Genomic DNA, 23,078 nt, shown 5'->3' on the forward strand with positions numbered 1-23,078 from the left:
ATGCTGAGTCGGGTGGCAATATTTCAAGAGGCGTTCAGGTTGGTGCAGTTGCGACTCATCACACCAAATTCGGCAACGGTGTCTTCAGGGCCATCCAAATTGGAGCAGGCTGGCCCCATGATGCCAAATTTAGTGAAGGCCTTCCAAATGGTGTAACAATATCTTCAGTGGCTTCCAGATCAGAACACATTGGACCTGGTGTGCCAAAAGTCATGCCAAAGTCACATTTTGGTCTGCCATCTTTATTCAAAATGGCACCCATGATTCAAACACTCCCACCGCAGAAACCCTTGTGCTAATTTTGGCAACAATATCTTAAGAGGCAGCTGAATCTATCAAAAATGGAAAAAGCACTTTCTGAAATATATAGTAGAAGGTTTTCTCCAAAGTTGGTAGGGAAATATATTTTTATTTAGACAGGCCTTCAGATCAGTCCATAAGCTGATTTGAAAACGTGTTGCAATTGGTTTCTACTGCCTGTTTTATTGTTTTCAATTATGCTTTACCTGACTTGTTTTTATTATTTTTTTACTTGCATTTTTATTGCTTTTTGAGGGAACTCCCTGGGAGGGTATGCTGACGGACTGCTGGGTGCTGAAAACTGCCCTTTCCACCTGTACAGGCCTGCCTGCTAAGACAGAAAATCACTTGTTCTCTAGGGAAGGGAAAGAAAATTGGTTCAGTTTGCATTTTAATGAGAACCTACCTAATTTGCACTTCCGCCCAAAAATTCATGAACAATGGCTTTTAATTCAGTCTATGACTGATTTCATCACTGTTCTATGAAAATCAAGAGAGTTGTCAGCCATCACTATTATCTCATGTATGTTTCATGGACATCAATAAACTTCTAGCTTCTCCAGTCTTTCATTTTAGAAAAGGTGGGTAAAGAAGAGCTAGCATCATATAATAATAATAATAATAATAATAATAATTTATTATTTATACCCCGCCCATCTGGCTGGGTTTCCCCAGCCACTCTGGGCGGCTTCCAAAAGAATATTAAAATACTATGTTACATCAAACATTAAAAGCTTCCCTAAACAGGGCTGCCTTCGGATGTCTTCTAAAAGTCTGGTAGTTGTTGCCTGCCATTGCACCTTGGAGATGTTTCAGCTACAAAAAATAAATAAAAAATCTCCATTTTAGGTCCACAGGTGCAAGCATCCCTCCCCCACCATGTTCTCAGTTGTTCCTGTATAATTCTACTTTAAGATAATTGAGTTGTCCAAGTGTAACTGAGGGCAGAATTTCTCCTTCAGGATCTTTAACAGAGTTGATGAAATATGAGCTAGAAATAACACAGCTTGAGTTTTAGATTCCATGCTGAGTTTACATGCCTAGCATTTAGGGCGGGGTGGGGGGGGAGATATATACTCATAAATTGAGAAAATGCACTCTGGAACTCATTGGGATTCGGTATATATTGTGCTCCGTGATATCAGTTTTACAGGCAATGTCCCCCCCCCCCCAGTCCATTTGCACTTGAAGCATTATTTGGTGGCTTGACTCTTCTGTTTTTCAGCTCAGCTTGATTTGCATTCTAACAGGGCATCTTTAGGGTCAAATCCTTCAGCATTCTTCAAGTCAACAGATGTAAGCCTTTTTAAGAAATTGGGCATAGTCCATGTCATAGCAGTCTCTAGGTCATAATCAGCAATCTGCCTTGGGCAACTAAGGAATCATGCATTCCTGATACCCAGCAGCAGTTCAGGAGTCTAACCACAGTGCTCTGGATCAAATGCAGTTTCCCAACACTTCTCAAAGACAATTCCATACACAATACATTACAGCAAAGAGGGACGCGGGTGGTGCTGTGGTCTAAACCACTGAGCCTCTTGGGCTTGCCGATCGGAAGGTTGGTGGTTCAAATCCCTGCAACAGAGTGAGCTCCCGTTGCTCTGTCCCAGCTCCTGCCAACCTAGCAGTTCGAAAGCACGTCAAAGTGCAAGTAGATAAATAGGTACCACTGTGGCAGGAAGGTAAACGGCGTTTCCATGAGCTCTGGCTTTCATCACATTGTTCTGTTGCACCAGAAGTGGTTTAGTCATGCTGGCCACATGACCCAGAAAGCTGTCTGCGGACAAACACCAGCTCCCTTGGCCTGAAAGTGAGATGAGCGTAGCAACCCCATAGTCGCCTTTGACTAGACTTACCCATCCAGGTATCCTTCACCTTTACCTTTTACATGCAACTAAGGCATGCTGTGGCAGATATGACATATCAAGGGATGGACAAAGTACCCACAGCAGCCTAAGCCATGCAAAGGCACCCCAGCCACAATGGCCACCTACACCTATACCTGTTACCACCTTGCTTCATCCAGGTAAACAGCAGTGACCCCATTATCAAGAGGATGAGTCTGGGCTACTTCTATGTGCACTTAGAGGTCTCCTCTCCCTGCATCTGGTGCTTCCCTTTAACTCACCCACCTCCTTCCTCTAACATCTGACAGCTGCTGTTCTCTGGCCCATCCAGTGGTGGTGCAGGATCAGTTCCTCTCCTGACCAGCCAGCATGCACTGGTGATGCTCTCTCAGGTCAGCCATAGCTCGGCTACTTGATGGGAGTGGTGCTCATTTTCCAAGCTTGCGTTGGCAGTATTCACCCCTGTGATACGTGAGAAGCCCTCTGTTACAAAGTCAGAAGGGACAGAGCACACCATTGTTCCTTCTTTTTAGAGAGAAAGATTTGTGCATGTCAAGAAATTGGGTTAAATAAATAGGGATCAGTGTGCAGAAAGCACTGGTTATTGCGTGTCTTCATAGGATACTTTTAAAAACAGTAACAGCAGCAGCAGCAGCAATCCCCACATGCTTCAATAGCAAGACCTTTAGGCTTTTTGAATGTTCAAAGTACAGCACCAATATAAAAATAATGCTACAAGTGTGTTGACATCCTCCTTGGCAGCCTGAGCTGCTTAGTCATTTTAATCAATGGAGATATGCACAACAGTTAGAAGTTTCCAAAGGTCAAAGAAGCGACTGTCTTTTCAGCTTTGAATCAGCAAAGATTTTCCAGTTTCTTGCAGACATAATGCCAAGCTTGCATCTGTGCGCCTGCCTTTTTTCTTTGCTTTGAAGAAGCAGAGTAATTAACTAAAGGGCAGATCACACCACATTGAGCAGTAAATGATTGCACAGTGCAACTTCCTTTCTGCTTTCTCTCTCCTATGACAGCCAGTTTCAGAGCAGCTCTCAGGCTGGTTTATATATAAAAATGGGCCAATGAGCATCATAGAACCATTAAACACTTAACTCATTGATTGTGAAACAAAAATCTATACAATAGCGCTGGCACAATTATTCCCTTCTGAAATGGGCCTTGTTGCTAATACAGAGAACAAATAAGCTATGTAATTAAAGAGATCCTGAACTCTTCCAAAAGGTTTTTTTTTGTATGTGTGCTTTTGCATCATTATCAGCATTAATTAATTTGTTTCGGGGTTTTAAAACTGTGGTGGCTTAATTTTTAACCAACGGCAAATTTTGTTGTGAGAGTGCCACTTAAAACCTTTAAAAGATCAAACAACAGCTGACTAGCCAAAGCTTCCCAATGTTATCTCTCGTTTTATGATGAACAATCTTCTATCGACTGCTTTTTATAAGTGCCCTTTTATAACTGGCTTGCATTGGTGAAATCCTCATTCATTTATTTTATTACTACCATTAATTATAATTTTGAATGTTAGTTTTGTAGGCATGAAGCTCTATATGCATTGATGGGGCCTCCAGCTCCCCTCTTCAACAGCAAGCAGCATGGCTCTCCTGATCTCCCTCCATCTGCATTGCTGCTGCACACCACGAAAGAACAAGCTGTATGGGCAAAGTGGCAGTGAGGTCAGCATGATGCAAGTGCATCAACAGGAACACCAGATTGGCTCTTTCAGCACACTTGCCCCATGCAACCTTGCTGCCACCTCTCCTTCTCCTTCTCTGTCCCAGTCTACAGCAGCATTGCAGTCAGATGGAGGTCAGGTGAGCAGCATAGCCTCATCATACCAGTTCCTCTTCCTCTTGATGGTTTCCTTCTGTCCTTCTGCATACTGCTAAGTGTCACACAATGCATTTTCAGGCCTTGATGGTTTGGTTATCCTTGGCAGCCTCTTTTGTCAGTCGCCTAAGAACAGGCAAAGGGCATCTCAGATGTAGAGTTTACCTTCCATGTAGGCGAGACCCTTGACACCTCTCTTTCTGTAATTAGCAACTCCTTGTTCTGTTCTGTGCCCTAAATACAATTGAGCAGACTACTTCAAATACAAAGGAGTGTTGGGTTGTCAAATAGGCAGAGTTGGCACTGGCCTATGGGCCCCATGCCATGTAGGGGCTCCACAACAACAGATCAAAATAATAATGATTTGATACTGAAAGAAAATTACAATTAAGCTTTCTTAGTTCAGTGTTATCTCACTAGAGTGCGTGCACAAGCCCACCTCACCCACTTCCAAGATTTCGACTGCCTAGGGACCTCCACAGGGTTTAATCCAGCACTGATACAAAGTATATAAGGCATTGACAAACAATGTGCACATTCATATTTATGGTAAGAGTCCATTGTGTTTGACTATGTTCATTGCATTGTCTTTCCTATCTCTGCCATTGCAGCTGCCATCCTGCGGTTGAAACCAGAGTGTCCACAAGCATCACAAAGCACCTCTACTTTGGTGTATATGCCATCATTTCTGAACTTGGAAGGGGACACTGGTATTCCTGGGATCTGTGGTCTATTATGCTGCTAGTAGTTTTGCTCTGGTTTGCCCGACTGTATCTTCATTATTTCAGCCAGTGGGTCTTACTTCATGCTATTTCAGTTCCTGTCACAAAGTAAGTATGGAAATGAAGTTACGTTTTGGAAAACATAGCACTATGCTACATAATGTCACAAAAAAAGAAGCACAATAATGTTTGCATCACCTTTGGGTCTATAGACAACCAGCCACTTACTTACTTACTTCTCATTCATTTGGTTAATTGTGAAGATTGGAATGGTGGTGTGGACTATCTGTGAAAGCTGACAGCAGATATATCTTATAGGTATCTCATTCAGTCTCTGTCTTCTTCCCATGCTACTGAAAGGAAGACTAGCCAATAGGCAAAGAGCTTAAAACCAACCCCTTATGGTCTGTTCTGAAACACACATTCAGGCAGCAAATCCTATACTTGATGTTTTGATATCTTTCACAGTTCTGGATTTTTTCTCCCTTTGGTCATGACTTTTGGTAAGTGTCATGACCTTGGGGCCAGACTCTCCTAATTAAGGGGATGAGACCAGGTATTTGGAATAAGAATGGGAATTGCCTTCTGGTCCAGCCCTAGGTGTACAAGCAAAAGTACTAGTACCTCTCCAGCCTGAGGAAGTCCTCTGACTCCATCTTAGAAGAGCTAGTGGAACCACAGTCTCCCCCACTATGCCAGAATCAATGACTGCTAAAGTAGCTGGGTCCCTTTAGTTCCTTTCATGGAAGATGAATCTGACTACTGAGATAAAAGCTGCAGCTCCTACTTAAAGTTCAGTTTGACTATGACTGCTGCTGAAGCAGTATTTCAACTCTGCAGCCTAAGACTTGCATGGAGCTGTCCAGGGTTTCCACTGAAACCTTGCCTTGCAGGGTCACAACATATCACTGCTCAAAACAGAACAATAGGACCACAGCTCCCATAGATCAGAATGTCTTCATGTCAAGGCTTGGGAGATAAATTTACTCACTCTGCTAAGAGAGGGGTGAAAGACGTGCCTTCTGAAAGAGCACTAGATACCTACATGGCCCCCACTGATTTCCAGGACATTTTTTCTGAGTGTGCCTTAAGAGGCATGTGTGTGTGTTAAAAAACCCCCACCCAAATTCTGTTCAGTTATGATTGCATAACAAATCCAGAGTTGTATCGGTGTTCCTCCACCTATAGGAGGTTCTTTGTTCCTGAGGATGCATGGAGTGAAAACACAGAGATGTGATTTCTGCAACATTCCCATTCTCCTGTGTCACTTTCAATGTCATTCTGAAGCTTCCCCAGCCCTCATAAGCAGATAAGAGGCCTGCAGAGGGAGAAATCACATTCCCCTTCCACTCTGCTGGATCAAAGCAACCTTTCATCACTGGAGAGGCACAATGAGATACATCTTTCGGCTGCTTTCTTATTAAAATGCACAACATGAATAATTGTGTAAGTGATGTATACCCATCAAGTAGGATAACCTACCTGTCTCTCGAACCCTCTGCTCCCTCTTTTATTTCTAGATTCCAGTTCTATCCTCATACAGTGGATTTGTGCTACCAGAACTCTTTGGTACGCACTAGTGAAGAGTTGGCCATGATTGTGGTGGGACCTTTGACCTTGAACACAGTGATGCTTCTTATGGTTCTGATGAGATGGGGCTGTCAGCTGTTGTTTGGCTCATTCCCTTCTTACTTGTCAAAGCTGATCATTGCTTGGGGACTGTGGACAATGCTAGACCCTTTGGCAGTGTTTGTAGTGGATGCCTTCCTGGGGGTAAGTCACTTAAAATAACTTTGATATGAGTCCTTGATGTAAAAGTTTGTTTTCTTCAATGACTCATCAAATGATATGAAATTCCACCCCTGGCGACAGCATACAAAAGTCGTCTTCTTTTCCCCCAAAAAATAAAAAATTAGAAAATTTTATGTTATTAATCACAGTTTTGATGGTAAGACACATGATCTCCCTTCTCCCCACTGCTCCCCAATAAATAAAACTAAAGCCAAAAACATAGATTTAAAATTTTTTTTAAAGTGAAATGCTCCGACGATTGCAGCAACCTTAGAGATGACGGCAATATCACAGGAAAGCTAAGGAATATTTTTAAAGAAATGAACTAAAAATAATGTAGTATAACTTCTGTCTCCCAACCCCCTCCCCCAAAGCAATAGCTGCATGGCATAAAATGTGTAGAAAAAATGTGGGGGTTTTTGTTTTTAATAAAAACTTTGACAGTTGTGATGCCAAACCTTTGCTCTCATTCATGTCTACAACTTTTTCAGGCATTATATTGGTACTGCCTTTTTGCAAGTGGGGAAGTAAGGTTCTATGCACAATGCCACTGGATGGTTGTATGGAGAGCCCGGTTGTGCTATTTCTCCCCTCTCTTTTAAGGGAGAAGGAGCATACAAGTGGGCACTAATTGCATGAGGCTGTGGGTGCATCTGCTCCTTACCTTTGGTCTCTTACCTTTCCTGCTCCAACCTGACCACAGTGATCCATGCAACGGTCACCTCCAGGCTTGACTACTGTAATTCGCTCTACGTGGGGCTGCCCTTGAAGCTGTCCCAGAAACTCCAGCGGGTACAGAATGCTGCAGCGATGCTCCTCACGGGGTCTCTGCCCTGGGAGCATATTCATCCAGTGCTTTTCCAGCTGCACTGGCTCCCGGTGGAGTACAGGGTCAGATTTAATGTGCTGGTTTTGACCTTTAAAGCCCTTCATGGCCTAGGACCCTCGTACCTACGGGACCGCCTCTCCCGGTATGCCCCACGGAGACCCACAAGGTCCATCAATAGCAACACCCTAGTGGTCCCAGGCCCTAAGGAAGTTAGATTAGCTTCAACCAGAGCCAGGGTCTTTTCGACACTGGCTCCGGCCTGGTGGAACGCTCTGCCTCATGAGACCAGGGCCCTGCAGGATCTGATTTCTTTCCGCAAGGCCTGTAAGACAGAGTTGTTCCACCTGGCCTTTGGCTTGGAGCCAATTTGATTCCCTCCCCCTCTTTCTTTTTTCTTTTTTCCTTTCTCCTCCTGTGATGAGGCTGCATTTTAATATTTTAATGTTTCAATATTTTAATCTTGTTTTTAAGTTGTATTCATTCAACTTGTTTTTATTATTGCTTGTTAGCCACCCTGAGCCCAGCCTTGGCTGGGGAGGGTGGGGTATAAATAAAAATTATTATTATTATTATTATGCAAAAAGGAGGCGCTCCCAAGGCAATCTGTGAACTGAAGCAAAAGTAGCCCTTTCCAATGCTTTCAGGAGGAAGAGAATTGGCGAGTGGAATGGACTAAGCTTGGATGGTTTTAGCCCTAATTCACACATTATTCATGTGCAAAGCACTGACAGTTTCAAGCTGCATCAAGGCTGCTCTTTTCACATGCACAACCATTGTTGCCCTAGGCACTGGTGCCCTTTCGGGATCGGTATGGTGGAAGGCAAGGAGACCAACGGTAGGCGGAGGCAGCTAATTCTAGTTTGGTCCCCATCCTCCTCCTCCCTGCTCAGTTTTAAAAGGGCAACCCTGAGACTAAGAAGGAGGAAGCTGACTTGTAGTCTCACCCCCTAGTCTAGTTTTAAGTAAGAAGGCAGGCAGGTGGAGGCTGGCTTCTTCTTTGGCACATGATTGGAACATCTAACCATGGCTATTTTTGAATATCGGCTGGCACAAAGGAGTTTGCACGCACCAGCAGCTACTCAAAGGGCAGAACTAGCACAGTAGTTTGGGGTCAGGGGTGGGATGTGAGCGCAGCCCTGCTCCAACTTGAAACTGGGTGTATTCTGCATGCAGGTAATGTATGAATAGTGCTTTCAGGATAGGCAAGGAATCAGAAACAAAAATTTGTTTTAACTTCTTTTTTTGGGGTGGTCAGATTTCCCCCAGGACTCTCAGCTCAGCTTGCCAGTTCCCTCCCTCCACTAACTGCCTGAGGTCTGTGGTAGAGCCTTAGCAATGTGCATCTTAAACCAGGCTGTCAGGACAGAGCAGCAGCATCCTATACCCTGGGAATCAGGTTTAGCTAGCAGATTCTTGAACTGCTAAGACTTACACATGTTGGTAACAAGCGCCATCAAAAAACCCCAAAACATTCTTTGCCAAATTAATGGGGAAATACTGGGCCGCATCTTTTCAAATTGCTGTTGATGTCAACAGGCCAGGTTTCGCCCTATAGATATTGTATTTGCTCGAACATGCATTAAACACTTAGCAGTACATCAGAGCCCCTGTTTCTGGTTAAAGAAAATGATGAGATGAATTTGGATAAATTGCCATCCTCTGCAGCAAGTTCAGGGAGAAACAGATCTGAGCATTGAATGTCTGTGACCACTTCTAATTTGACTTTGATAAGAGAAGTTCTGAAAAATACATCGAGCTCTGCGCTGAAAGTTTCCAGTATTTTCCACCAAAACTACCCGCACAAGGAACGCATTTGACTGAATGCCACGCAAAAGGGGCATATCCCATTTCAGAATGAAACCGAATCCCTTACATGTGTTTTCCATATTTGTACTTGCAATTTTGCTTCCCGCCGTTGGCATTCATTCAGCTGCTATTTCAGATTTACTTGCCAATCAATTTATTTTAGATCAAGCATTTTAAAATGTTATGTTGTGGTAATGTGACATGAGTTATTTTAATGATCTAATATCTTTTTTAAAAATTCTAAGTGGACTTAGCGCTTATGAAAGTTGACAGATTGATAGCCCTGGAAAATAGGGACCCATGTTGACTCACTTTCATTTTTAAAAAAATATTATTAAAGGGGAAAGTACAGATCACTTGACAGTGCACTTAAAAAACAAAACAAAGAAAAGCAATGACATGTGATAATAAACAGTATGAAGCAGAAAGTGCAAATATCTGAGGTTCTGTTTCCTCCATAAATAATTAGGCGCCAATGTGATTATATAATATTGCTTGGCTTTATTCTGTATATTCTGTTTTATAGATTATGTTGGAAAGCATTCTGGGACTGTTATGTAAAATCAAGGGTGGCCCAGAAATAATAAAATAAAGAGAATGATTGGTTTTGAAAATGCAGGCCCTCCAAACAGGGCCAAGGCAAAACTTGGCAGGTCAGGAATACACCTAAGATAGAATCCAGTGATTCAGAGGCTGAGCCTGACAGAATCTGAACTGGCTTTTTAGGAGGAGTGGGGCAAAAGTTCTCAAATCAATACAGTGGTACCTCTGGATGCGAACGGGATCTGTTCCGGAGCCCTGTTCACTTCATGAGCAGAACGCAACCCGCGTTTGCGCATCTGTGCGTGCGCGGGTCATGATTCGCCGTGTCTGTGCATGCGCGTGACATCATTCTGAGCATCAGTGCATGCGCAAGCGGTGAAACCCGGAAGTAACCCATTCCTTTACTTCCGGGTCACCGCGGGATGCAACCTGAAAAGATTCAACCTGAAGCAAATATAACAAGAGGTATGACTGTATTTGCAGTGGTTAAAGAGAGGGTGAAATTGCTCCCCCCCCCATTTTTGTATGTTTGTAGTGTGATTTGTGACACTCTCCCAGGAGTGTCTCTCCCCAGGTGGGGTGGAGCTGCAGTAACAGCCTCCCAGCAAGGGTGTCACTGCTTCTTACAGGGAGGGGGAGGCGCAAGCTCAGGGTGCACTTCTGGAGCCAACTGTGTACTCCTGCCCATGCACCTGGACACACCTGCAAGCCACTCCTGCAGTCACTGCAACTCCTTTGGCCTCCATTTGGCTGGTATTGACATTTCCCCTCCTGAGTGCCATGCAGCGATGCTACATCACATCGGCGTGTCATTCTGGGGGTATTCAGGGACAGTGGAATGGCACATGCCAGCAAAACGAGGCTAAAAGACGGCTGGTGGGGGGTCACTGCCTGACCACACTGAAAATCACTGAAAGGGCCCTTCTTTTCATGGTCTGTAAAGTGGCCCACAGGGTTGAGATGGGGTTGTTTTGGCCTTTGGGCCATTGTATTGGTTTTCAGACAGAATATAGTTTCTTTTCAAGTCAGACCATTGAAACACTGAGTGGTCGAGCTCATAGCAATTGCACAACTTCCCAGTCCTAAATATGGACAACTCCTCCAGCAACAGGTGAGAGAAACCACCTACCACAGTGTTATGTCGCTTTAGTGGTTGCTGTCAAACTTTAACTATCCCTGTGAACCACCATGCACAATGAAGTAGAAATGATAACACCACCATTACCATTGGTTGGTTGGTTGGTTGATTGATTGATTGACTGACCTTCTTACTATGCGCTCTCTCTCTCTCTCTCTCTCTCTCTCTCTCTCTCTCTCTCTCTCTGTGTGTGTGTGTTTCTCAGCGTCTTCACTATGCTCCAGGCAAACCCATAGCTGACTGTGCGAAGATGTACTGGCTTTTTTTAAGAATAGAAGAATCTGGCATTCTGGGCATATTGATTACCCTACTGCTTTACACAATGCTGTTTCTCATTTCATCTACATCCCTGTACCTGTATTTAATGAGGTAAGCTCTCCTTCCTTTTTCACTATTTCAAAATGTAAGATTCTTCCCTCTGTACCCAAATGGCCTGCCATGATTTCATCAAACAAAAGGCCACAAGATGCCGGATTTGGTGTAGCAAATGTACCGAGAGAGAGAGAGCTTCTTAAACTTGCTTTAAGATCAAATTCAGGCCTGTAAACAGCTATTTACCTGGAGTGAGTAAGAATAACAACCACAATGTGCTTTTCCCTCCTGCCCCATTTCAGGCTACTGATGGCCTGGAGGAGGGCTGTGAAACATGTTGTGGACTAATACTTTTTGGGGACTATCCAAACCCCAGCCATCAGCCAGCTGGGGCAGAAGGTGGGGGCCAGGATAATTGCTGAACCAGCTTGGAACTGGGGTAGCAGTCAGGCCCACTGACATCATGCAATGGTACGGGGACTAATTCAATATCCAGTAGACCTCTACCCAATTCCAGAATGCCACATTTCATGATCCTGCTAGCAGCACTTCCACCTGTCTGCACATTTAGTAGACAGAAGGGGAAACTCTGCACTAGCTCTTCCCAATCCACCTCTCCTCCACCTCGGTGCATGGGGGTAGGTTGGATTTATAGACTGCTGGACACAGAACTGGGTTGTACCTGCTAAGTCACATTCAGAGTAGACTCACTGAAATCAACTGACTAGTTGCATCCACTGATTTCAGGGGATCTTCTCTGTGTATGACTCAACTGGATACAACCCTTTGTCCATTTGTATGCATGAAATGCAAACAGAGCCCAGGTAGCGAATCAACCGTGATCCAGTTGTAAACCAACGGGCATAATATCAGTGCAATTGATGAGTAAGGCCTGTTCGCCAAAGCTTGCGGCAAGTGATTTGGTGCCTAGATTTTGCTCATAAATAACAGTCCTAAGTTGTCTTTAGAATGCTAATCCACTCTATTAGGTTCCCATTGACCTGAACTTCCTTTTTTAAGGTGGGTGTGGAACTGTGCATGGTTTAACATTACATGAATGTTTCTCTCTCTTTCTCTTCATTGAAAGTAGAAGTAGGATGGGGAGAATCAAGAGTGGAACCCTTGCACAGATATCAACACAAATGTGTGTTGTAGCTAAACAATATGGATATATGCTTTTTCAGACTGGCAAATTAGATTGCTAGAGATGGATAGTTTGCACACAAGTAAATCATTTCTGTCTGTATATTATCAGAAGCACCATTGCATCAAGCGGGGCGGGCGGAGGGAATATGCAATTTAAAACCCTGCAAAGGGAATTCAAATCTTCTACATTCCTGCAAGCTGTACACAAGTCCAATGTACTGGTAGTCTAGTTAATTAGTTTTTGAGATGTTAATGCCTTCTTAATCATTGACTTAATAGTTTCGAATGGCTTCATAAGTTTTAGCTGCTGTCGTTTATTACTCAGGAAAATTAATTTAAATTAAAACATTTGTAAGGCAGATTTTTATGAGAATATTATGAACATCTTCATTGTCTGGGGAACAGGTGTGGGATCATCAAAGATTCTTTCCCTTCTGGATCAATCTTTGCATAATGTTTTACAATAAAGGGAAAGAGGTACTTCATTGGGACAATGCATCTTTTAAAATTCTTCATAACAAAATAATAAACCAAAGCATGCATGACAAAACTGGTTACATTACAGAAGCTTTCCCAAGCATTTCGCTCCGTGGAAGATACAAAGCACACAATATAATTATACCTGGATTTTTAAAAAGAAACACTTTTGTTTTATTGTGCACAGAAATGTCTATTGATAAATGCATTTCTGAGTGGCTACGGAAGTATCTTGTTGCACATTAAGATATTTAGGCTTAATGTGCACATAGACATTTTTGTATGCATCAACTTTGCATCTTTTACCCATTTACACTTCAACACAAATCTCACTGAAATGCTTTTTATACATGAAATTAACTCAGGACTTGCAAACTTTACCTGTTTTGGATGGCAAATAACCAACTGTGGAACTGATCCGTCAAAACTACTTCTGTTGATTATTTACCAGATTTGCCTCCCACAGGCTAGAATGAAGCTGATAATTAAGGCTGCAATCCTATGTATAGTTCCTCAGGAGAAAGTTCCATTGAACTCAATGGAAATTACATCCAAGTATCTATATACAAAATTGTGCCGTAAGATAATTAGAACAAAGCCAAGATCCTTCCAAGAGTTTAGTTCCTCTACAGGTCTAGCTAACCTTGACAAAGGTTAGTTGCAAATCAATTAGAATATCAAGGATCAAATGGAGGACAATGAAAGACATATGCAGATATGGTTCAACCTAATGAAAAGGGTTCAACATTTCTGCTTCCAACCATAATGATGTGAGTGATTGAATGAATGAATGAATACATATATCTGCCTGACTTAGGAACTTTAGTCAGGTTTCCCCACTCCAGTTATCAGGGAATGGGGATCCAGTTCGCTGCATGACTTATTGACTCTCCTTACAACTAGAAAAATAACAAAATTTTTCAAATTTGGCATTTGCATAATTTTGACGTGATTCATTTCACAGAGATGATAGGCTTTAGCTAAAGATGGCATCAGGCAGAACCCACTGGGGAGAGCATTCACCAATCTGGGAGCCACAACTAAAAAGGCTCCCTGGGAGATTTTGTGAGTTATCATCCCAGTCCTTGCCAGAGACAGACAGGACTCATCACCATCATAAGCTTCATGAGTGGTTTTGTTGGTCATACATTTTTTAAAAATTGAATTTAAATAAAAGGAATGAGAAAAATAATAATATTGGAGCTAGGTATTTATCTTCTTTTGTTTGATGTGGTTCCGACTTCAGCGTACCTGTTTAAACTATAATACTTCATTGTGATATTGCTTCCTTATTTTCTTTTTTATTTGTCTAGATTTTAGCAGTATAACTTTTACAGTAATGAAGGGTTCTTTTTTCTGCATTTCAGGATGCACAATGAAGGCTGGTTAATGGATATATTCAAAAGGATTCAGAGTGATGAGGCAACTTTATTTGTTCCATTTGACTTGGAAATCTCCAACCAAGAGTTGAGCTACATTGTGAAAAAGGCAGAACAGTGGAGAGGAATCAATGGTGAAAAACGAAAAGTGAGTAGAATAATATACCATCAGAGCTTTGCAGCATGTTGGTTCAGGGGTATCTTTAACTTCTTTTTTCATTAAAAGTTGATTCATCTTTGAATGATATAGGGATGTTTGAGGAATTCATTTGTTAATTCTGGTATGAACTGACCCGATCCACATACCGTATTTACTCGAATGTAATGCACATCTTTCTTGGCCAAACTACATCGCAAAAATTAGGATGCACATTAGATTTGATGGTGCCAGCAAATACTTTTTTGGTTTCAAGGTTTTGAAAGTTGAAGTGCACATTAGATTTGATGGCATATTAGATTTGCATAAATACAGTAGTATATCCTGAAAGTTCAGAAACTGGGTTTATAAATTAGTCAGTGAAATATCCAGTATTAAGACCAACGGCATTAAAAGGCATGATGAGGACAAGCTAACCACTGAACTGACTCTGAGATCTGGTCAGGGAGAATCACCTAAAGGCATTTATCAGGAATCAGGACATGGGAGAGGAAAATTGCTCAAGGAGGCCACTTCATAGTCCACTTACTATAGATCAACACACACTTACCTGGTAGTAAGTCTAACTCACCTCAGTTGGACTTTTATCGGAGATGCACTGGGCCACAATGTTAAAGTAGTTAAGTGAACCTGCGAAAGGTTTCAGTTTTCAGGAAATCCCCCAAACATGTAGACCAGCCCAGAAATTTGTTGGTGGGTTAGGTGGGACAGTGGCATTTCCATTATTTGGCTGGTTAATATGGAGGCAGTAGGAGTGAAAAACTAGTAAATGTGGGGATTCTGTCTAATAAAATAGCACTGCAGCTAAAAGGATGCAAAGTCTGTAAAGCTTTAACTGAGAAAGATCAGCAGTTTGTATAAATATATGGCCTCACTTGTCACTGCTATAAACATCTGGTGCTGTTCTAATTATTTTCCAGTTTCTTTCTCAATGAGAGTTTTGACCCTGGAAAACATAATAAAAAGGTGAATGTGTCAATTGAACAAGCAGATACTGTACACTTAGCCGTTTGTGAAGTCATTAGTGCCTGAAATTCTCCTTTGTGAATTTGGGTGCTTAATATTCTCTGGATGCTCTCCCAATGCTCAAATATTCGGCGAATATTTTAGTATTTGGAATTTGAAGTCCATTGATATCTGGTTTAAATGTTTAATATCTGACCATCAACATTTGTAGAAATCAGCATTTGTCAGTATTTAGCACTTGGTATGTAACAGGAGATTGTGGTAGTTTTCAAACTTTCTACCTTCAGGGGGAATTTTATCTTTAGGAAATGCTTTCCCCACATATTTGCCTGACAAAGGACTTTAACCTCTTTCAGAATAAACTCAGTATGCACTCAGTTCACCATAAGAGCTTTCTAGGAAAGATCTAGGAGATTACAGGAGATTTCAAGGATGTCCATATTTTTAAGAGAGGAGCAAAATGAAGCCAGGAAATTCAAGCCCAGTCAGCCAACTTCAGTTTAGATCACAATACAACCACTGGGTTGCACCCAACTATGGATGTTCATTAATTTCAATGGATCTACTCTGAGTAGGACCAGCATTAGCTACAGTTCAGCATCTGTCATCTGAAGGGCAACAAAATCCCCAATAAGAACCATCTTCTCTTATTAAACCAATCATATGAAACCTTATTTCTGCTTTGTATGTAATGATAGTTCTGTGAGTGGTATATATTAGTGATGGGCAAACTTACCTTGTCACAATCCAAATGCCTGCAAAGAAGGCATCATGACTTCCAGGACTCACAACCAAGATGGAAATTTGAAAGAAATTCTGTTAGAAAATCCATCTCAGATGAACTTTCCCCAGAACAGAGCACAGCTCTGGAACCTTCTCTAGTCTGAAGGACGAATCTATTTACATTGGATTATTTCTTATCCTTATCTGCTTGCTTCTGATTTTTATTCTCTAGATTTAAAAAAATTGCCTTGTAACGGCATACTTTAAAATATGCTTAATTTCCTTTTATTAAACTGATAAATGCAGCAGTCGAGGATACATTTACAGTATAATGAGAATTTAAGGCTTTTCTATTTCATAATTTTTACATTGTTCAGACAAGCAATTTGTCATTGGCAGAAAGACAGCCATACCATAATTTTCAAAAGTATTTTTAGCCATCCATTAAATAGGAAAAAAGGTCACTTTCTGTAGTCAAGAATCACTCTATTAAAGTAATTTGCCAACATGCAAATGTTGTCACATTCCCATCATTAAGTATTTATCAAAAGGGTTTTTTTTAATTTTTAAGAGAATATATATTAATAAATGGGCAGCTAGCAGCTGGAACTGGAAGTCATATTTTGCAACTCTAATGTTTTTTACATCCTTAATTAGATAGCATAAGGTTGATATGATTAGGTCAGGATGAAGTGTTTTTCATTAAACCAAATTTTAGAAGTTGTATTCATGATTCACCCTTGCAATTAAATAATGGGACAATGAATTTTATATCATTGATCTAATTATTCCCACATGGAAATGTATACATTTAATCAATGTGTGCCTTAGGACCTTCATTAGCAACAATGGGATAATAATATTTTGAAGTACATAGATTGCATGTCTACAAATGTATTTGTGTTCTAATTGTTGGTGAATGAGGTGAATATCGAATGGGATTTCAGTTCGAGACCAAATTCATTTACACTGTAATTGTCCTCATGCCTACTCAGATGTAAGTCCCACTGATTCAATGGAACTTAGTCCCAGGTAAGTGTCTGTAGGATTGCAGTCTCACTGTGATGCATATCATGGAGTAACCCTAAACATATATGACCTTCATTTGTCAGCATGCCTGAACCGTGGCATTTAATTCCCCATTCATACATCTTCATGTCACATGAAAAGTAGCTAGGTTGTCTACCAGTTCCCAAGGCTGTTACAGGTATCGACACCTTGAACAGTGATGGGGAAGCTGTGACCCTCTTAATGTTTTTGTTGTTTAGTTGTTTAGTCATGTCCGACTCTTCGTGACCCCATGGACCAGAGCATGCCAGGCACTCCTGTCTTCCACTGCCTCCTGCAGTTTGGTCAAACTCATGTTTGTAGCTTCGAGAACACTGTCCAACCATCTCGTCCTCTGTCGTCCCCTTCTCCTTGTGCCCTCCATCTTTCCAAACATCAGGGTCTTTTCCGGGGAGTCTTCTCTTCTCATGAGGTGGCCAAAGTATTGGAGCCTCAGTTTCAGGATCTGTCCTTCCAGTGAGCACTCAGGGCTGATTTCCTTCAGAATGGATAGGTTTGATCTTCTTGCAGTCCATGGGACTCTCAAGAATCTCCTTCAGCACCATAATTCAAAAGCATCCCATTATCCCAAAATACTGGCAAAGTTGGCTGGGGCTGATAAGTGTTGAAGTCCAGCAACATTTGGACTGCCACTGCTGCATACTTGGACAGAGAAGGGAAGGACTGAGGCAGTGGTGCAGTCAGGGTGCTGCAAATGCACTGGTGGCGTCAATCCAGTGCTCCTGCTGGCATGTTTGCACCATGCCAAACCTTGCTGCCATCTTGACTTCTCCCCGTCTCCATTCTCATATGCAGTTGCACCTTGGCTGAAGGGAAGTCAGGCAAGAGCATGCGGCTGGATCCTAAGCACTTTTGTTGGAACTGAATCTCATTTGTTTCCATGGAGTTCCTAGTAAGTCTTATCATATAATTTTCTTGGGAGTAACTTTGTCCAATGAAAACAATGAGATGAACCTGAAAATATCAGTGCCTCAATTCAAAGCATAAGCTCTTCATGTATGCAGAATTTCCAACTCAGTTTCTTTGAGATCCTTGAACGATATGGCTTGAACGTTGCCTCCTCAAAGTTAACAGGACAATTGCTCCTGGAAATGAGACTGATTCATGAGACTAGGGCTAATTTTCTAATTCTAAAATGATATTATAGCAAACCATAAAAAATTAGCCGGCAGTAATTTTTTTGAAAAGAAAATATATTTGTAATTAGCTTGAACACACAAAATTACTTGGGGGCCTATTATCGACACAATTTTTGGCACTTTACACTAATTTGCATTTATTACTCTCAGGCCAACTTGTTAATATGTTAATAAATAAGTCATTAATATATGTTATTTAATTGCCACCTATTTATTCCTCCTCCATAATGCATTAATTACCTGTTAATAGTTAAGGGCAAAATCCTTGCATTGGAAAGGATCTAATGTTGCCTTCCATCATTCAGTTGCAAGAGATATCCTTGTGATAATCAAGTCCAATAAATTCAATATGGCTTTTCAAGGATTTGGAGAACTTAATAAATGGGTCCTCCAAATCTATGTTGGGCATGTTCCATGCAAGTATCCAGACAGGGTACTAATTTTTCTATTGCATTTTTTTCTCTTTTGCTGCCAATGGTGCACTCCAGCTTTTGTTTAAGAGAGGGAGGGAGGGAGGGAGGGAGGGAGGGAGAGAGAGAGCACACCAGGCTCCTATCCGTGATATTTGCAGAGAAAAACCGAAACCCTAAAAATAAAGAATGCAATGCTTTGCCAAGTGCAGTCAATCTTTATTTATGGATTTCACCACTTTGCAAAAAGAAATTAGAAAAGGAATGCCATCACAACTGAATAAAGTATTACAAATAATTTAGAATCAAAAATTAAAGCTATGCAAAAATAATGTACAGCAAAAAATATTACCCTTTTTAAAAAAATAAATCATTTGGTTATTTTCATTTAATTTTTGCAGCAGTGTAGGAAATGTATTTGCTGAATATGCAACCTTATAGAAAAACCATATGATTTTCTTGTTAGCTGTGTCAGCATCGCCCTAGAGCCAGTGCACCAACTGGACTCTTGCACCTCAACCCCGACTGGGCTAGGCGAGCTGGGTAGCACCGCCAGAGACCTCCTTTTCCCACAGGAACAGGTCACAGTGCTGTGGACTCACAGCTTAGAGCTGAGAGCACCGGATTCACTGTCTCAATAATACAGTCGTTGCGCAGCAGAGTTTTGCAGAGTCTTGCAGAGTATAAACCACTCGGAGAGCAGCTCTGTAGAATATCTTCCTTTTATTCTATAACTACAACTATGATACAAAGCTATATACAGAGCTGAATATTCTAAGCATAAATCAATGCTACACTGAGAGTCTGCAGCTGCTCTTAGCAGCAATCTTATCTCTAGGATCTCCAACACTCTCACTCTCTCCGATACACTGACTGACTGACTCTCTCTCTCTCTCACACACAGATATGTTGCTGGGCAGAATAAGTAGATAGGCAGGACACGCCTCCTTCTCTCTGGAGAGTCAGCAGAGACCATCAGGAGATGATCAGGAGATTCTTGTGTATGGGAGGGGTGAAATCTCCTCAAGCTGAACTAGATGGTTTCCCTTTTCAATCATGGGACATAGGCGTGGGGCAAAGGCAGTTTGATCCAAGCAAAGCAACGAAAGTCACACACCAGCATGGTGCCGGGCACAGTGTAGAGAAGGGTTTGCCCTTTGAGTTCCCTCAAGCATGCTGCCATCTTTGCTATATAAACAGTGACACTCACCCCTTAAAAGTAAGGAAAGGGGGGGGGGGCGAGGAAAAGAAAATGAAAACCATGATTATAAACAATCAGCCACTAATATTAGCTTTCATTTCCCTGTGGCCCAGTAATCAGAAAAAGTGAATATCTTTAAGAGGTGGGAGAGTAGCTTTGAGTGGCACCTGGAATTAACTAGACCGGTGTGGCAAAGATCTCTGCCATTAAATTCTTGGTTCAAAATCTACAAACACTTCTCCTTTTTTTTACATCTGTGTATAAGGGAAAATAGAGATTAGGAGAAGAAAATTAAATGCAGGCTGGACAAAAAACAAGATTCATTTGCCCATAAAACATGTTAGGAAGTTTAAAAAACATTTTAACAGATGTGCACACACAAAGGACTACTTTAATCAATTATCATAATGAAGAATGAATGTTGCCCACCAGTAACCTAATGGAAACAGTCTTGCAGAATGCAGCTGCTGTTTGACTCTGCACAGTCCTATGTTGGTGGCATGATTTCCTATTTTATGAATAATAAGGAAGGGAACAGAATAAAACATGGCTTAAAAATGGGTATATAAAATACTCCAAGCCATTGATTCCTGCATACCCAGATCAGATGATTGCATGGTAGTATGTCAGTGGAAGAAAAATAAATATGAGTGTGTGTGTGTGTGTGTGTGTGTGTGTCAGCAAGCAACAGCTCTCAGGAGCTGCTCACAGCATCCTTCACTTTGCCACATGATATCCAATACAATGCGCAGCCGTTCCACACTACAAACTCTGGCAAAATGAAATGTCATGGTGAAACAGAACGGGGTTTTGTTTAGGGGGAAAAAAATTGTGAACTTGATGTCGATGGAGATATTTTCATTGCTTGCCATTCATTTAAATTTAAGGAAAACTATGAAAATGTCAGGAACATTTAGGTTTCTAAAATTTGCTGGTGATCCTTGAAAAAAAAAAAGATACTTGAAAATCCATAATGAGCACATTAATTATGTAGAAGCAGTGATGCAGAAGAACCTAATTAATTGTCGTCTTGTCAGCCTTCTGATTCCCATACCTGGAAGGGAGGTGTTAATTTCCACAATACTTAGGCATATATGCAAACTGTTTCACCAGAGCACTTTGAGTGGTGGCAAAGGAGAAACGCACTCTTCTGTCATTTTCTCTCTCCTCTGCAGTAATTAATGGGACGTTCTGTTGACATGAGCTAATAGCTTTTGATCAGGGCCTGCCTGTCTGTTGGGCAAATGAAAGATTTGTTCCAGTGGTGGAGGCAGCAAGCATACCTGGGAAAACATTTAGCCATTGCCAGTGCTGATGCCAAAGGCAGCCAAGCCCAAAGAAGGGGAGACCCATTGATTGCATCTACTGGTCAACAATTATATGCTAAATTGGTCCCCTCCCCCATTTCTGGATTAGAAGGTGAGGCCTGGTGCTGCAGGACTTTGCGAAATGGGGTGCAGATGCATACTCAGATCAAGGTGATAAAAGGATAGGGCCCTGGTGGGACATGGATTTAGAGAAAAATGGGAAGGGGGCAATATATGCTACTGAAGGATGAATAGGTATGAAAGAAAACATTAGTGCAAAGTTACAACAGGAACAGCATGCCAGTAAACTACTCAGTGACAGGCTTCAGGGAATCCGATCCCTCCTTGTAATGAGTATGGGTTGCTCGTGCGTAAGTTGCCGCCTCTCCTGGCTTTGTTGCCTTGTTAAACCTTTCAGTCTGGGCAGCCCTTCACTTTGTGGCTGCCTCAGTCGCTAGCAGAATCCGTCAGTGGGCGTTTCTTAAATCTTTTCCAACATAAAAGTTGTTTGACACCCAGTCTCCTCCTACTCTCTCTGCGTGGAAGTCTTGTCTTCTGCGCAGGGAGGGCGTGGGTAGCGGAGGACCCGTGCTCTCCCCTCTGGTGTCCGGTGAAGAGTCCTGGAGCCCTCTCGCCGATTCCCCCATCTGCCCCCCTTTATCCCTGGTGTTGCGCTGATTTGCTTCCCCATCTGCGGAGCTGCCTCTCTCCCTGCTGGGCCCTTCTCCAGCATCATTTGAGAGCCTTCCCTCCGCCTCTAGCTCCGATGTCAGTTCCCTGACACTCCTACAGTAGGAAGTCGATAACAAGAAGAGTTCTTACCAAGTCCTTTATTCAATATTCACAGATAGAGGCTTTGGAAAGTGCCTCTCCATTGCAGTAATGGCGTTGCTCTGAGTAATCTCCTCCACCACTTGGCTGCGTAAGGCCCTTTGTCTGTTTGCTTTCTGCTCTCTCACTGGTCCTAGAAGAAGGGAGGGGTCTGGAATGCTTTCTAATGATAACGTGTCAGCCAGCAGTTCTGGCTCTGCTGCTTCCCCCTCCTCTCTTTCCATTATCTCCCAGCTTTGTCCTTTTTCTGTCTCAGAGTCATGACCTTCTGCAAACCACCGTTGTAATTATACTGTCCTCCTCTTCTTAGGAAGGTTCAGGAGGAGGGGGTGGCGGCCTCCACCATTCCTCTTCAGTCCAGTCCCTGACACACAGGATGATTCACCTATTTGGGCTGCATGAGGTGTGACTTGTACCCAGTGGCTACTCATTCCATTCCATTTCTCAAAGTTGAATTAGATATGTATGACAGAAGGAAACCTGAGGAAGATGACATGCATAGAAACACGACATACTAAAGGTTTTGATCATGCCCCCTTCATGCTGGAATATAAGGGTTCAGGCGATCCCTGAGGTATCCCAGAGCTAAGTTGTTCAGGGCTTTGTAAATCAATACAGGACCCTTGAACCTGGCTTGGTAGCAGATGGGCCGCCAGTGCAGCTGTTTTGGTGTCTCATATTCTTGATCAGAAACTCCCATTGGCAATCTGGTTTCAGCATTCTGCACCAGCTGGAGCTTCCAAACCAAGCCAAAGGGCAGCTCCACATAGAGTGTGTTACAGATATCTAGCCTCAAGGTAACCAATGCATGGACTACAGCACTACAGCAGGGCTGGCCCAAGACATTTTAGCACCTGAGGTGAACCACAAAATGGCACCCCCTCCATGCCAAAGAAGAAGGAATGAGTGAAGTTCTGCATCAGGCATAAGGGAGCAATAAAGATTGACATCAGAATCTGCTGCCGTTGTGGCTCCTGGTGCCTGAAGCAGTTGTCTCACCTTGACTCATGAGTGGGCCAGCCTTGGACTACAGTCAGGCTATCCCTGTCTAGGAATGGTCATAGTTGGCAAACCAGACAAAGCTGGTAAAAGGCACTCCTGGCCATAGAGGACATTTGGGCCCCTATTGATAAAGTATCCA

At 42.2% G+C, this 23,078-nt stretch overlaps 1 protein-coding gene across 1 annotated transcript in view; it reads left to right on the forward strand.

Annotated features, from left to right (window-relative positions):
* The window catches only part of LOC308481833 (uncharacterized protein), a gene marked incomplete at its 5' end in the record, with an annotated part of 142,920 nt that overhangs the window by 95,181 nt on the left and 24,661 nt on the right, over positions 1 to 23,078 (forward strand). The window contains 4 exons of the mRNA XM_081014538.1: positions 4,604 to 4,822; positions 6,235 to 6,487; positions 11,027 to 11,190; positions 14,124 to 14,283. Coding sequence (XP_080870664.1) covers positions 4,604 to 4,822; positions 6,235 to 6,487; positions 11,027 to 11,190; positions 14,124 to 14,283 — 796 coding nt within the window. The remainder of the gene's footprint in view (positions 1 to 4,603; positions 4,823 to 6,234; positions 6,488 to 11,026; positions 11,191 to 14,123; positions 14,284 to 23,078) is intronic.

The sequence above is a fragment of the Podarcis pityusensis genome (assembly GCF_964106645.2).
Source record: "Podarcis pityusensis genome assembly, chromosome: 7".
Classification (NCBI taxonomy): Eukaryota; Metazoa; Chordata; class Lepidosauria; order Squamata; family Lacertidae; genus Podarcis; species Podarcis pityusensis.